Genomic DNA, 14,309 nt, shown 5'->3' with positions numbered 1-14,309 from the left:
TAAGGGGTAGGAGTAAGTTTTTATTGACCCTTGTTCCCTTTCACTGGTCACTGCTCTTGACTCGAAGGACAACAGGCACAGAACTGCAAGGGATCATGCCCAACTCTGTGATCACCAGATCCACGAGCTCAGGGGGAGTCACGTCATAGACCAGATTCAACAACCGGAGCGATGGATGGTTCTGCCAGTTAGCTAGGGCCACCTGGTCTCCCCGCTTCCACTGCAGATCATCAGGGTCATCTGCAACAAGAAGTGGGCCCGTTAACATCCTTTCAGAGAAAAAGTCTTGATTTAATTTCTCCTCCTCCTCTCATGTCTTCTCAGGCCCCCAAAGCCTCAGTTGTCACTGACCTCTGCTCTGCTTACCTAGCTCGTTGGAGACAAAGGCATCAGTCTGCACACGCTCACAGAACTTGTATGTTTCACAGCAGACCAGTACTGGGACATTATGTGCTCGAGCCACCAGGGCCAGCTGTGCTGTGCCTACCCGTGACATCACAGATCCATTGGCCAGGAGTGCATGGGCTCCCAATAGCACCTTAGAAACCTGTTTGTTTTAGATAATATGGAATGGGAAGAAAAATGTCACTTTGTATCAGTATATAAGGAAGTCCCCTGCTTCTTCCAAGAACAGTCACACTAACAACAAACCATGTTGGTTGCTTTTAGAAAACACCTGGCCATCTTGTATCATCCCAGAATAGTGAAACTGCCCTGTTCCTTACAGTGGCTGCTACTTTAATATAATGTTCTTGCAATAGCTAAACTGTACTATTCTAAGCAGGCAGCAGTTGCTTTCTCTCTCTCTCTCTCTCTCTCTCTTTTCAGATAAGGTTTCTCTGTGTAGCCCTGGCTGAAACTATTCTGGAACTCACTCTGTAGACCAGGTTCACCTTGAACTCACAGAGATCCAACTGCCTCTGCCTCCTGAGTGCTGGGATTACCGTCACACCTCTTTTTTCTATTAAGGATAAAAAGCATTGGGTGTGGTGGTTTACACCTTTAATCCCAGTTCTTGGGAGGCAAAGGCAGCAGATCTCTGTGGTTACCAGGACAACCAGGGCTACATAAGGAGACCTTGTCTCCAAAAATAAATAAAATAAAAATAGGCCACACAGAGAAACCTTGTCCCCCCTACATAATAAAAAGCAAGGGCCAGTGAGGTGGTTCAGTGGGTAAAGTCACTGGCAACCCTGGCAATCTGTATTCTATCCTCAGGATGTAAAGGTGTGGAAAAAAATAACCCTTCCAAACAGTGCCCTCTGACTTCCACATGGAAGGCAGGGCACACTGCCCACCCCCAGCCCTTCCCCGACTCTCTGCCACAACAAATGTCAACAAAGAACAAAAGGTAAGGTTATTATGCCTGTGTTACTATATCCTTCCCCTTTATCTCTGGAGTTCCTTTCCTGTGAGGACTCTCACCTCTGGGAGCACATAGGAGGCTGCAGGGATCATTAGGTAGGAGGATGGCACCCCAGCACGGACAAGAGAACGAAGCATGTGCCTTCCCTCAAGCCGGGGCCGGCTGTCCACCACCACCACCCGAAAGCGCCTGCCCTCGAGCCAGGCTTCCCGGAGGATACGTGACACCAGAGATGAGCTAGATGTGGATGGAAAAGACATGTTATAAAAGTGACTAGCTAGCAGGCAGCCCGTGTGCAAAAGCAAGGGCAGACTTTCCTTCTGACCGCTCCCCTCCCCAGTTCTCACCATCCATACACCAGGATCACATCCCCATCACTGATCTTCTTAGAGGCAAATCGTGAAATTGCCTGAGCTGCAAGCACAATCTTCTCTTGCACATACCGATCAATGGCTTCACCAAGTTCTGACTTGGCCTATATGTTGAGAGAACATGGATACAGTTCACTGTCTGATTGTCATGTTATATGTACCAAGCATAGTAGCACATATCTTTGATCCCAGCACTCAAGAAGCAGGAGGATCTGAGTTATGCCAATTGCTTGAATAAGTATATAACAATGGGCCTGAACTGGACCCTAAAATGCCAAGAGCTCAAGTGCCTAAGCGCTGCCTAAGCAGTGACTAGGGCCATGTGGCATGTCAATCATGTCTTCTTGGAGTTCAGAATGTGGGGCTCATCCTAACCACAGGTGCCTTTCCCATTCCCAGAATCCTTCATCACCTCTTCTTCCCGCTTGGAGCTGCTCATGCCGGTGATCTCCTTGTTAAGGAACTTGATGGCGTTGCACATGCTTGCTGACAGGGGTCGGCACTGGGTCAGGAAGCTGCAAACAACAATGCCTCAGGTTTGTGCAACTGCTTAGGACTTATGGAGAACAGCAAGGTGAGAGTAGAGAAGGGCATGAGAAAGGACCAAATAAGGCGCAAATGGACCTGCAAGATTATGCTCACCTGATATAGGGTTTTAGTTTATTTACAAGATCCCTGGAGAGTTCCTCACTGGGAGGTGTTGTGTAATCCTGAATCACCTAAAGAAGACACAAACGGATCAGTAAAATGCCTCTTAAGGAAGCTCTCTGCAATGGGATAGGCAAGCTTCGTTAGGGAAGCGTGAGAGTCATTCCTCCTTCGTCCCAGAGATGACCTTGGGGGGGCCTGCTGGGGTAGTCTTAGGGAGTGGGGCGGGGTCACAGAGAACAGAACAGGGTGTACCTGCTGCAAGGCGCGGAGCAGGGCGATACACCGGGCATTGGAGCCGCTGACAAGGCCCTGGGAGTACTGCAGACCAAGTCGGACCATGGCTGGGTGGATCACAGAGGATGGGATGCTGACGGGATGGTGGTGTCACATACTTTTTAAGGGAATTTGAGTGCCCTTTGACCCCTCCTCCCCATCATGAAAAGGAACCTCCTTCGCTAGCACAGACTACCCCGTTCCCTGCAGTTTTGCCTTGCGTGTGTACCCCACCTACCCACACATCCCACCTCACGTTTCCAGCTACTTTTAACATTGAGTTCCTCAAACTCCCCAGACCTAGAAGTGATGACAGTTTCCCTAAGTTCCTACCTCATGTATTGGGTTAAGGAGTTTTGTCTGCTGTACTGGGGTAGGTGGGAGAAGAGACTGACTTTGGATCCATAATCTTTCCGTGTAGGAACCTTAACAAAACAAAAGAATGTGACCAAATGGGACAAACCAGAAAAGAAAGTAAACTCATTTTTCTGACCCCAATACTCTATGCTTTCCCAGACTTTTTCTTTGCCTCGGGCAATTCTCCAAATACCAAACCCACTTTGTACCTGTTGCCGCTCTGGTTTTCTAACGAGCCTCCTCAGGAGAGTTGGGTCATCAACCTGGGTGTGCTCAGGGAGACGCTTCACTCCTGTTAAGTTAATGATATGCTTTCAAGACACTGGACATTTCAAAACAGGTAATATGTTTTTAGTGTGCATGGGCCAGCGTAAAAAATAGGAAGTAGGGGAAGATGGAGCTTGGGGAGTCAAAAATAGGGGTAGGGATGGAGTTAACAGAAAAAATTTTCAACTCTGTCTCCCAAGGTAAGAATGGGAGCCGGCGCTGGTTACAAGAGTTCAGAGTAACTGGAGTTTTAATGTGAAGAGAAGATACCTGAGATGGGTTCTCCAGCTGTGCTGGGGCAGGCCTGAGGAGGGGGCCCTCCTTGTTCCCCTTTTCTTGCCTGTTTCAGGGCCCGCTCTGCCTCCTGCTTGGCTCTTCTTTCAGCACGAAGTTCTGCCTTACTCCGGCCAACTGGAACTTTCTCCCCAGCAGTGCCTCCCAAATGACTACCAGGTCCTGGGAGCTCTCTGGTTGGGTCTACTAAAGACAGAGGGAAGAGGTGCCCAAGCCCTAGGATAGTGATCTTTTTGTCCCAACCAAAGTTTCCCTTTTACTTTATCTAATTTTTTTTTAATGAAGGCTGGCTGGCCTGGAATTCCATATGTAGACCAGGCTGGCCCTGAATTTACAGCGATCTGCCTGCCCCTGCCTCCTGAGTGCTGAGATTAAAGAAAGGCCTGCACCACTAGCACTCAGCTCTGTGTTTGCCTCAGCCTTCCAAGTAACTTATTTTGTACTCGCTCAAATTAGCTGTTCTGTCTCTCCCTCCAAATCCCTCGATCAGCGTCCCTACCCCAGCTCTTTAAAAAAAAGTCCCCGCACCTTGACGCTGAGCTGCAGATAGAGCAGAGCCAATTTCTTGGTCTGCCCCCTTTTCCTCCTTCCGTTTCTTCTTCTGCTGTTTCTTTTCTTTCCGAAGCTGAAGCTTCTCTTCTTGGGTCATCTCCCGCCCCGCTCCCTGAGACACAGACACGGGAACAGCTTCCTCAGGCAATTCCAAAGGTGTATCAACAATACTTGATGCTCACTAAAGGAACTAAGTCCCTAACCCTCTCTGACTTCTGCTACAAGTCTTCATCTAACAAGGAGAGAAACTTCTTCAGAGCCATAGTCACACACCGTTCAGCTCTGTATAATCTCCTGGTTCTACTGAGAAGTGAACTGGTAAGGGTGGGAGACAGGGCCAAATGAAAGTGACACAGCTTTCTGTGCAGAGCCTGACAGGCGACTTGGGAGGTCTCCCTCACTTACCCCGGGCCGAGGAGAAAGTTCTGCCTTCATCTCGGATCTCGATTCTGCATCAGAAAACAGGGCACAGAGTGAGCCAGAGAGGCTCCGGGAGGGCTTGGGGAGACTCGTCGGCGCAGCTGGCTGCTGGGTTGGCATGACCACAGCTCGGCTGCCGGGCGCGAGGCGCTCCGGGATCCGCGTGGGGACGCACTGCGCGACAGGATCAAAGGACAGGCGGGGGAGGAAAAGGGTCAGTCACCCTTCTGGGAACAGCCGGCAGGAGGGACCGAGCTGCGCCGGAGATCATGTAAACCAGAGTCCCGCGATGCGCAGAAACCGAGCGGCAAGGCCCCAACGCGCTCGGCACGCCGCACCCGCGATCCGGCGCTCATCTGCTCTTGTACCAGTTGGTGCATCCAGCCCTTCACTCACCTTCGCGAACAGCCACCGCCACCGCAGCCATGATTGTGGGTCCTAAGCTCCTCCCGGAGGTCACTCAAACTACAGCGCCACCTGGGCTGCAGGTTCTCCTGCTGCCTCCCGCGGAGTCAGTCTCCAGCGGACTACAACTTCCGGCGTGCCCTTGGCCCCGCCTCAGACGACGGATCGCGGTGAGGCCCACGAGACGTCGGGTTCCCAGGCTATTCTCTCGCCCTCGACTACAGCTCCCAGCATGCCGAGGTTGCTGCTCGTAAAGCCGACGTCCTACAGCCTTCCCACCTCGGAGTTCAGGCCCCCCAAAATGGCGAGCCGGGCTTCGGAGACGCGCTGAGTGGCGGAGGCGAGCGAGCAGAGCCACTGCGGCCCTGGTAGTACGGAGCTCTGCCTTAGGGAACATGCACTTTTCCATTCCTGAAACCGAGTCCCGCAGCGGGGACAGCGGCGGCTCCGCCTACGTGGTGAGGAGCTGCTAGAGCTGGGCTGGGGCGGGGTTAACGGGCCGGAGCCCTCGGAGCGGCCTCCAGCCCCTAAACCAACCTGGGAACCATCTCTTGTCTCAGCTTCGTACAGAAGTCACCCCAAGCTCTAATAGGTTCTTTGGGCGATCGCTTCCCCCCGGCCGGGCCGCAGCTGCTCTGGTGGTGGGCATTACTGTCATCTCCCGGAGGGGGACTACCGCACAAGCGCCCGAGTTTCCCCTACACTAGGCCTTCTTGCTGGGAACCTGGCCCTGGAGTGGTGGTGGGGGAACAGGCTAAATCCCGCGAAGTCTCGGAGCGTTGCGCAAACGAATCTGTCAGACAGCTTCGGGCCCGGTTTCTGAGGGCAGGAGGTGGTTTGGACTTTGACCCTGAGATGTTTACCTGCTTTTGTGTCCCCAGGCCTATAATATTCACGTGAATGGAGTCCTGCACTGTCGGGTGCGCTACAGCCAGCTCCTGGGGCTGCACGAGCAGGTGGGACCAGCACCCCTGTCTAGATGCGGCCTCAAGCCCATTCATACCCATGGACATTAATCGCCCTTCATTGCATTCCCCCTTAATCACTGCCAGGATGGAAAGTACCTTGTTAGCCTAACATTGGGAACAGGTTGTCCCTCACGATTTCTGCTCCTCCCTATACTCACATCCTTCCTTTTCTGAGCTGTCTGCTTCTTCATCCTCTGCCTCTGCATGGAGAAACCGAACCCTGTTAACCAAAGCACATTTCCTCTGTCACCTAAGTTCGTTTCCGTGCTTAATACAAACCATTCACTGATTTCCGTGTTTGTTCTTGGCTTCTTTCAGTGTATTTAACTGTTCCAGTAATAATGAATCAATGATGCAGTATTTCCCTTCCTCACCAGATGGTGAACTCTGTGTCTATTTCTGTAGAGAGCCCTGGTTCTACTGATAACTAGTTGTCAATCCTGAGCAAGTTACTTTATGTCTTTGGGCCTCAGTTTCTCCAGATGAAAAATAGATTCCTTAGCAAAGTCCCTTCAACACAGTGTATGAGCATACTATGACTTTATTACCTGTGTCCATAAATGTCCCCTATAAATCTTCTCTACTTCCTGTGAGGGTTCAGTGAACAGTCTGGCTAGATAACTCAAAGGCATGAAAACCCATGGTACAATTGAAGGTGCTCATACACATTATTAATACATGACAAAAATTTAATTTATGCCCACGATCCTTGTGGTCCTAACTGTGCCAAGGTCATCTTTTCTCACGTGACCACTTAGAGTTGTTAGGGGAATCCAGGACGACGTGGGGGGGATCTCAGTTGTCACCTCTCAGTTCCTGTGTGTATGTGAAGAATTGTATCTTTCTCTACATAGCTTCGGAAGGAGTATGGGGCCAATGTGCTTCCTGCGTTCCCCCCAAAGAAGCTTTTCTCCCTGACGCCTGCAGAGGTAGAGCAGAGGCGAGAGCAGTTAGAGAAGTACATGCAAGCTGGTGAGTGGAGGGACGAGCTCTAGGCTATTCTGAGGGCCATGGGGAGATACCAGATCCGGTGGCTCCGTCAGATGCCTCACATTAACAATTAGATTTAGGAAGTCTCCTGGCTGGTGTGATTTAATTCCCAAAGTGAATAGCTGTCATGGATTTTAAATTCCACACTAGTAAAGCAACCAGGAAACCAATCTCCATGAGAAATACTGGTATAATACTAGTTTCAAGAGTAATTTAGATTGGTGGGAAGAACTTTGTATCTGATATGCTTTAGATTAACATCATTGTTATTTCCCTAGTTCTGTAGACTGGACCCAACTAGATGGCAGCCAAGGGTGGGGCAGGTGAAGAATTTATGCAGTGTGTGAGGTGAGGCCAGCTGGGGGATGTGGCAGGCCACCATCAGCCCAGGAAATGGGGTTGGGGGACCTACTAAAAAGAGGACTCGGGAGGCTAAGAGTGGGTCTTGAGTTACTAGAATATCATTCTCTTGACCCCACAGTTCGGCAAGACCCATTGCTTGGGAGCAGTGAAACCTTTAATAGTTTTCTACGTCGGGCCCAACAGGTAAGGCTTTGGACAGAACCCATATTTAACAGAGCTGCTGGGGGCCCATGTCATGTTAATTACATGGTTATTCCCTGGCACTTTTTTCTGTTGTTTGTTAATGGAATGAATCTTCTGCCATACCACTGAAGTCGAGGGAGGGAAGTCCAGCCAGTATTTAAGAGTGACAGCAGAGGGGAGTTAGAAAAGTGGGGTGCATCTTAGCTGCACCCTAGGCCTGACATTAACAAGGCAAGGCCTTCTGTCCACATTTGTTCATACAGGAGACACAACAGGTCCCCACAGAGGAGGTTTCTTTGGAAGTGCTGCTCAGCAACGGACAGAAAGTGCTGGTCAACGTGCTAACTTCCGACCAGACCGAAGATGTTCTGGAGGTGAGGCGCTTGTTGAGCACAGCCCATCTGCTCGGTGCACGCTAGGTTCTGCACTGAAATACCTGTTTGGATAAGCTGTTCTTCCTGTTCCCAGGCCGTGGCTGCAAAGCTGGATCTTCCAGATGACTTGATCGGTTATTTTAGTCTCTTCCTTGTTCGAGAAAAAGAAGATGGAGCCTTTTCTTGTGAGTGTCTCTGGCCTTTGCTGCTTATGCTTCCTGCAGTGAGTTCTGTCTGACTTGGCAGAGTGGGACGTTTCCTCCCAGACTTCCATTGGTTTCCCTTCCTCTTTAGTCTGATCACACTTTTCTAATCTGCAGTTGTACGGAAGCTGCAGGAGTTTGAGCTGCCTTACGTATCTGTCACCAGTCTTCGGAGTCAAGAGTATAAGATTGTGCTCAGAAAGAGGTCAGGACTGGGCCTTAAAGCAAGAGTGCCTGGGTTGGGTGGCTGGGCCACTACAGTGGCTTCTTCTGGCCAAGGAATGACGCTGCCCTACCCACACCTCCCACCCTTGTCCCACTCCACCACCACGTTAGCTTATGGTTGCAATTGCTTGCCTGCCCATTTTCCATCCTACCTCTGCCTTTCGCCTGCTTAGCCCCATTATCTGTTTCCACCCCTTGGCCTCACAGTTATTGGGACTCTGCCTATGATGACGATGTCATGGAGAACCGGGTTGGCCTGAACCTGCTTTATGCTCAGGTGAGCTTGGAGCTGCCTCAGAACCCTTGCTGAAGTGATGATGATGTTCCACTTTATCAAGAAAACTCTTTCCATCTCTGGTTCCCAGCTCATGGGGAGGTTTCTAGAATACAGTCCGAGCTCCTAGCACACCGTTGACTCTGTAAACTGATACGATCCAGGTCTCACTGCAGATGGCTCTCAAGTGTGGTTGGGCTGACAGAGTTCACTCTGGTCACTTCACTGGAACTAACTGGGAGCCCCAACTTCCCATTCCTTGTCTCCACTGTATGTAGACGGTGTCGGATATTGAGCATGGGTGGATCCTAGTCACCAAAGAGCAGCACCGGCAGCTCAAATCTCTGCAAGAGAAGGTCTCCAAGAAGGAGGTGAACTTTTTTGCCTTGCCTCCCTACAAGGGGTTGCTAGCTCTGAGCTACCCCAACCCCTTCGTAACTTACCACATCCGGTGACCATTTTTCAGTTCCTGCGGTTGGCCCAAACCCTGCGGCACTACGGCTATCTGCGCTTTGATGCCTGTGTGGCAGACTTTCCAGAGAAGGACTGCCCCGTGGTGGTGAGCGCAGGAAACAGTGAGCTCAGTCTCCAGTTGCGACTGCCGGGCCAGCAACTCCGTGAAGGCTCTTTCCGGGTTACCCGCATGCGGTGCTGGCGGGTCACCTCCTCTGTGAGTTCCTATTGCTGGCCTGGAACTATGTAGCCCAGTAATCCTTGAACTCATGATCCTCCTGCCTCAGCTTTCCAATGGCTGGGATTAACATACCTGGCTTTCTTCTTTGAGTTGGGATGGGAAGGGGAGGCATTCTGAGATGGGAACCTGGCAAGTCTTGAGCTTCCAGGATGCAGAGGTCAACAACTTGGCACTAGTGAATTCAGCCTGAGCCCTACTCTTCTAGGTGCCGCTCCCCAGTGGAGGCACGAGCAGCCCAAGCCGGGGTCGGGGTGAGGTACGCCTGGAGCTGGCTTTTGAATACCTCATGAGCAAGGACCGGCTACAATGGGTCACCATCACCAGCCCACAGGTGTGAGCCTACCCTCAGCACTCTTATGGAGCCCTCAGGTGCTCCAAGGCTAGGCTTCTAGGACTCCATGTGAGCGGGAGTCCTTGGAGGAGACCCGGCCAGGGATAACAAAAATGAATCCTCTCCTTGCCCTCAGGCTATCATGATGAGCATCTGCCTGCAGTCCATGGTGGATGAGCTGATGGTGAAGAAATCTGGGGGTAGTATCAGGAAGGTAAGCGACAAGCAGAGACTGAGCGGCTGAGCTCTTCTGTGTTGTCCTAGAAATAAGGATTCTCCTGGGAGGGACGGGAAATAGTTGGGCTCTGAAGAGAATTTTCCTGCCTTCATCAGCACATTGGGTCTGTCCTCAGATGCTGCGTCGGCGGGTGGGAGCCACACTGAGACGTTCAGACAGCCAGCAAGCAGTCAAGTCCCCGCCATTGCTTGTAAGTTAATGTCAGTCAGTGCCTTAGCTCCCAGCCTTGCCTTCTCTTGCCTCTACTCCTAAGTCTTAACTGTTCTGCACCCTTTTCCCCAGGAGTCCCCAGATGCCAGCCGGGAGTCCATGGTCAAACTCTCAGTGAGTTACAGGGTTGGTGAGGTTGACTGTAGGGGCCTCACTGGTTCCTGCCCTCTGACCCTCCTCCCACATCTGTTACAGAGTAAGCTGAGTGCTGTGAGCTTGCGGGGAATTGGCAGTCCCAGCACAGATGCCAGCGCCAGTGCCGTCCATGGCAATTTCGCCTTCGAGGGCATTGGAGATGAGGATCTGTAATCACAGCTGCCTGGATGTCTGCCCTCCACCCCAGAGGAAATTTACATAAACTTGCCCTGTGCCTATGCTCCCAAGTTAGGGGCGTGTATTTTCCTACTCCCTTCCTACTTCTTTTTTTTTCCTCTTGGCCAGGGGCCTCCTAACCTACCTTCCCTTTCCTGGGCTGGCTACACAGAAGACCACAGTCTCTTTTTCAGAGCTGGCCCTTGATGCCAAATTAGTATTTAGTATTTTGCACAAGTCTAAGGAACCATGGCTACCTACCTTGGGGAGGAGCTATATAGCTCCCCATGGGTGGCTTCTGGCGTTTTAGGGCCAGGCCATGGGTGAAGGGTGGGCAAAGGTCTGTGAATGGTCTGACCAGCTCCCCATCATTAAACTCAGCCTGACTGCTGCCTAACTTTGGTTCCCTCTCACTGCCCCTATCATAGCAAGGGCAATCAATACTAAGGGTTAGGCCTGTTTGCCATTGTCAACTCAGCATAGACATGGCTTTGTTAGTGTTTCCTTTATTATAAAGCACTGAAATAAGTTAAACAGGTGAGAGGCTGGGCAGTCCCCAGCCAGTTCATCCATGGCCCCTGGGAGCAGTGGCGGTGAATCCAAGGTCCTAATCACTGAGCTCATTAAGTACATGAGCCAAGCAAGGCCCCTTGGTCCATATGGCCCCCTGCCCATGGGATTTAGGCTGGTCCATATAGTGCCTAGGTTAGTCTGGGTGGAGCCCCTGGCCAGCGGGGGAGAAAAGGGAAGGTGGTTTCTAGTCCATTTGTATAAAATGCAGAAGGTGCAGGGCTAATTCCTAGGGCCCCAAGCAAAAGATCCTAGTTCAAGGTGAGTCTGTATGGAGAGCCCTGCTACCAGTAGCACCCAGGGCTGCTGGACCCCGAGTGCTCAAAACAGAGGTTGGGCTATGAGGTGGGGCCCAGCCCTCTGGGGCAGAGAGACCAGGCCCTCCTGCCCCACCATGACCATGCACCTTCTGATGGCGCTTGTAGTTGTCCCAGTGGCCTGTGGTGTAGGCGCAGGTGGCACACCGGAAGGGCTTCTCGCCCGTATGTCGCAGCATGTGACGTTTGAGGTTCATGCTCTGGTTGCAGCTGTAGTTGCAAAGGCTACACCGAAAAGGTTTGTCACCGGAGTGGATGCGACCATGACGCTTGAGGTTGGCCAGGTTGCCACAGGCGTACGGACAGAGGGGGCACTTGTAGGGCTTCTCTCCTGTATGGACGCGCTGGTGCCTTTTCAGGTTATCCAGATGAGCAGAGGCGTATGGGCAGCGGGCACAGCGGAAGGGTTTCTCACCACTGTGAGTCTTCATGTGCCGAGCCAGGTGGTTGGGGTAGTGAGTGGCAAAGGGGCAGAGACTACAGGCGAAGCCTTTGTCACTGGGGGTCTGGGGTCCCCCACTGGCACCCCCTCCAGCCTCTCCTCGCATGCAGCGCCCACACATGGCAGTTCCTAAACGGCTGCCCTCACCCTCCTCTAGTTCCTGTCCACAACCCCGGCAGGTCCAGGGAAACAGTAGCTCTGGCAGTGGTTCTGATCCAGTTCCACACAAACCCTCCCCTTCACCCCGAAGCTGCCCACAGTCTGGCAGGAAACTGGCACCACCTGGTGGCACATGGAGGCTCAACTCTGGAAGGATCAGAGCATCTGTGGGAACAATGAGACATGGGCCATTAGTTCAAGCATCCCTATTACTACCCACCGTGTCCCAGGATCTCTGGTGTTAAGCATTTTACCTTCTGATCGACGGGGCATTGTCCCCTCCTGCTCTGTGGGACTGGGAGGCCGGGTTGGTCGTGGAGCACAGCATCGGAAGCCACAGGTCGGGCATGGAGGAGTGGGAGGCCCTGTGTGGGTGCGCTGATGCCGCCTCAGGTTGCCCAGGCTGCTGCAGGCAAAGGGGCAGTGGGGACAGCGGTAGGGCTTCTCGCCAGTGTGGGTGCGGGTATGTCGCGTCAGGTTGACGAGCTGGGCTGAGGCGTAAGGGCAGCGGCCACAGCGGAACGGCTTCTCCCCGCTGTGTGTCTGCATGTGCCGCTTCAGGTGGCTCGAGTAGTGGGACACGAAGGCGCAGAGGCGGCATGAGTACAGTAGCCGTGGGGGCAGCGGGGGCCCCCCACCCGGCCCTCCTGCCCCACAACACGGCCCCTCACCTGTCGGCCCCCCACACAGCTGACAGGCTGGGCCTGGCCTCTCACCCCTGGCCTCCCCTCGACCCCTGGCTGGCTCCTCAACTTCACTCTCCGCACTTAGTGCCCGGCCGCCCCCAGACTCGTCATCACTCAGCCCATAGGGAAGTCCAGGTCTGGCCCCCTGAGAGTCTCCTGGTGAGACAGAAACAAGAAAAAAACATGGTTCAAGACAAGTTCCAAACTCTCATTTCTTATTTAGGGCCCCACATATTCGGCCCCACCCTCCATTTGCTTTAAAAACAACCCAACTTTTACATCCCTCCCAGGAAGTCTAGGTTTCCCATACACAGACTTCAGAACATTCAGCCTGTCTACCTTCCTGAGCCTACTTACGCTAGGGTTGACCTACACCATTTCCGATAAATGGGAAAGATCAAAGAAAGGCATGAAATGGAATGCAGGCTGATGTCAAGCAACATTAATTCTTGAGACAAGAAAGTAAAAATGTGAAAGTCCCCAAAATCTTTTTTGTAAGCACCGGTTTAGTAATATAAAGTTAATTAGGAAGCGAAGCCCACCTCAAGTGGAAACAATGTAGTACAAATCACACAGGAAAGGCAGCCGAAAAACTTAAGGGTAGAACCGCAAACATCTCAGTACACGTCACAGAGTTAAGAGCAGCGTATTTCAATAATTCCCTTCCATGAACCTCCTGAGGTGCACATGCAAGAAATGGGGCTGCGGGCAAGGTTATCAAAAGGGCATTAACTTTGGCCGTGTTAGTCACCTTCAGCCTGGACCCAGAACTTCACCTCAGCAAAACGCTGCTGCTGAGGAGCCCCTGGCCAAGCCAGCCCTAGGCTGTAGAAGGAAGTGGTGTTTGGTCACTGACACTAACTTTAAAGGGCTTGAGTCACCAGTAGCCACTAATCCTTAAGCACCACCCTTAAACGCACCTTCGGAGTCTCTCTCAAAGCCCATGAGCTGGTCGTTATGGCCGTCACCTTCCTCCTCTTCCTCCTCAAACTCCAGATCTTGGCCTAGTAGCAGATCACTCTCCAACACCAGGGCCCCAGGTCCTTCGTCGAAAGAATCTTCAGTATCCACTAAAGAGGGGAGGGTGCTTGAGGAATCTCCCTTCCAAGCCGTGCCCATAATCCGAACTAGGGAGTCAGCCGTTGTGAATTCCACTTCCCGTACTCGATGACCCTCTCAGGTTCCCTTAATACTTTGGTAGGGAGCTAAGATCCCAGATCACCCGCCCCCAACCCTCAGGAGTCCCCTTCCACCCCTGACCTGAACCCACTCTGACCCCACCCCTGTTCCTCCCCACTCAAGGCCCCTGACCCCTGACCTTTGACCCCCTCGCATTTCACGGGCTGCGGGTGGCTTTGCTTCCTTCGGGGCATCGTGACCGGCTCCAGCCCGACGCGCCTCCGGCCCGAGGCCGCCGGGCCCCGCCCCTCCCAGTTCGGCCCGGCCGCCGACCCTCGCTCTCAGGATCCACGAACCGCCCCCATACACCGGTGCGGGCCCTGGGCAGCCCTCAGCCCTGGCCCCGGAGCCCAGCTCAGGTCGCTCCCGCCGCCGCCGCCGCTTCCATTCATGGAGCCCCCTACCCCCCTCCGGACACCAGCTGGTACCTCCGTACCCGCTTCCGCTTCCGCCGCCGCACAGCCGCACGGGACGCGTAGTTCGTGAAATGCACGACGGGAGCGCAGCCGCAACCTGACCAGGAAGTGATTGTGATGCGCTGCTACTCGACCAATCGGAAGCTGCCGAAGTAGGCCGGTCGGCCAGCCAGGCAGAAGGAACCCTGCCCCCTCTGTGCACGAACTAGGAAGTGAACC

The 14,309-nt window shown here is 52.9% G+C and overlaps 3 protein-coding genes across 7 annotated transcripts; 1 reads left to right on the top strand and 2 right to left on the bottom strand.

The window, feature by feature from the left end:
- Eif2b4 (eukaryotic translation initiation factor 2B subunit delta) lies at positions 1 to 5,128 on the bottom strand. 5 transcript variants are annotated; one of them, XM_021635463.2, is made up of 13 exons: positions 4,948 to 5,128; positions 4,537 to 4,580; positions 4,108 to 4,243; positions 3,556 to 3,765; positions 3,228 to 3,310; positions 2,995 to 3,086; positions 2,641 to 2,755; positions 2,380 to 2,456; positions 2,150 to 2,252; positions 1,714 to 1,841; positions 1,426 to 1,603; positions 367 to 547; positions 1 to 240 (listed from the first exon to the last, which is right to left on the bottom strand). In XM_021635463.2, exons 1-13 carry the CDS (start codon positions 4,976 to 4,978, stop codon positions 41 to 43), a joined length of 1,578 nt encoding a protein of 525 aa, XP_021491138.1. In that variant the 5' UTR covers positions 4,979 to 5,128; the 3' UTR covers positions 1 to 40. The 5 variants fall into 5 exon arrangements, with proteins under 5 accessions (XP_021491138.1, XP_021491139.1, XP_021491136.1 ...); XM_021635464.2 differs by having other exon boundaries at positions 3,556 to 3,762; XM_021635461.2 differs by having other exon boundaries at positions 4,537 to 4,725; positions 4,948 to 5,076.
- A 40-nt stretch (positions 5,129 to 5,168) lies between these two features.
- On the top strand, positions 5,169 to 10,718 carry Snx17 (sorting nexin 17). Its single transcript, XM_021635468.2, has 15 exons — positions 5,169 to 5,414; positions 5,838 to 5,912; positions 6,779 to 6,896; positions 7,396 to 7,460; positions 7,724 to 7,834; positions 7,929 to 8,019; positions 8,155 to 8,242; positions 8,470 to 8,539; positions 8,815 to 8,907; positions 9,003 to 9,206; positions 9,436 to 9,561; positions 9,698 to 9,775; positions 9,915 to 9,989; positions 10,082 to 10,123; positions 10,205 to 10,718. The coding sequence occupies exons 1-15, from the start codon at positions 5,352 to 5,354 to the stop codon at positions 10,316 to 10,318; spliced, it is 1,413 nt and encodes a 470-aa protein (XP_021491143.1). The 5' UTR covers positions 5,169 to 5,351; the 3' UTR covers positions 10,319 to 10,718.
- Positions 10,719 to 10,811: 93 nt separating this feature from the next.
- On the bottom strand, positions 10,812 to 14,130 carry Znf513 (zinc finger protein 513). The gene is made up of 4 exons (XM_021635466.2): positions 13,814 to 14,130; positions 13,416 to 13,565; positions 12,064 to 12,651; positions 10,812 to 11,974 (listed from the first exon to the last, which is right to left on the bottom strand). Exons 1-4 carry the CDS (start codon positions 13,866 to 13,868, stop codon positions 11,148 to 11,150), a joined length of 1,620 nt encoding a protein of 539 aa, XP_021491141.1. The 5' UTR covers positions 13,869 to 14,130; the 3' UTR covers positions 10,812 to 11,147.
- Between the last annotated feature and the right edge of the window lie 179 nt (positions 14,131 to 14,309).

The sequence above is a fragment of the Meriones unguiculatus genome, chromosome 1 (genome assembly GCF_030254825.1).
Source record: "Meriones unguiculatus strain TT.TT164.6M chromosome 1, Bangor_MerUng_6.1, whole genome shotgun sequence".
Taxonomy (NCBI): domain Eukaryota; kingdom Metazoa; phylum Chordata; class Mammalia; order Rodentia; family Muridae; genus Meriones; species Meriones unguiculatus.
The sequence above is the reverse complement of the archived record's forward strand: the minus strand, read 5'-3'. Positions and strand labels throughout refer to the sequence as shown.

What these genes read in the sequence shown, in the direction of transcription:
- Eif2b4 (XM_021635461.2), bottom strand. Translation starts at nt 4,671, where the DNA reads ATGCCAACCCAGCAGCCAGCTGCGCCGACGAGTCTCCCCAAGCCCTCC. An exon ending in ATCTGCAGCTCAGCGTCAAG is followed by an intron (nt 3,766 to 4,107) that starts GTGCGGGGACTT and finishes CTCTGTCTTTAG; the next exon opens with TAGACCCAACCAGAGAGCTC. An exon ending in GCTCCAAGCGGGAAGAAGAG is followed by an intron (nt 1,842 to 2,149) that starts GTGATGAAGGAT and finishes CTCAACATATAG; the next exon opens with GCCAAGTCAGAACTTGGTGA.
- Snx17 (XM_021635468.2), top strand. Translation starts at nt 5,352, where the DNA reads ATGCACTTTTCCATTCCTGAAACCGAGTCCCGCAGCGGGGACAGCGGC. An exon ending in AGAGAAGTACATGCAAGCTG is followed by an intron (nt 6,897 to 7,395) that starts GTGAGTGGAGGG and finishes TTGACCCCACAG; the next exon opens with TTCGGCAAGACCCATTGCTT. An exon ending in AGAAGATGGAGCCTTTTCTT is followed by an intron (nt 8,020 to 8,154) that starts GTGAGTGTCTCT and finishes TCTAATCTGCAG; the next exon opens with TTGTACGGAAGCTGCAGGAG.
- Znf513 (XM_021635466.2), bottom strand. Translation starts at nt 13,868, where the DNA reads ATGCCCCGAAGGAAGCAAAGCCACCCGCAGCCCGTGAAATGCGAGGGG. An exon ending in GAAATGCGAGGGGGTCAAAG is followed by an intron (nt 13,566 to 13,813) that starts GTCAGGGGTCAG and finishes TCCCCTCTTTAG; the next exon opens with TGGATACTGAAGATTCTTTC. An exon ending in AATGCCCCGTCGATCAGAAG is followed by an intron (nt 11,975 to 12,063) that starts GTAAAATGCTTA and finishes TTGTTCCCACAG; the next exon opens with ATGCTCTGATCCTTCCAGAG.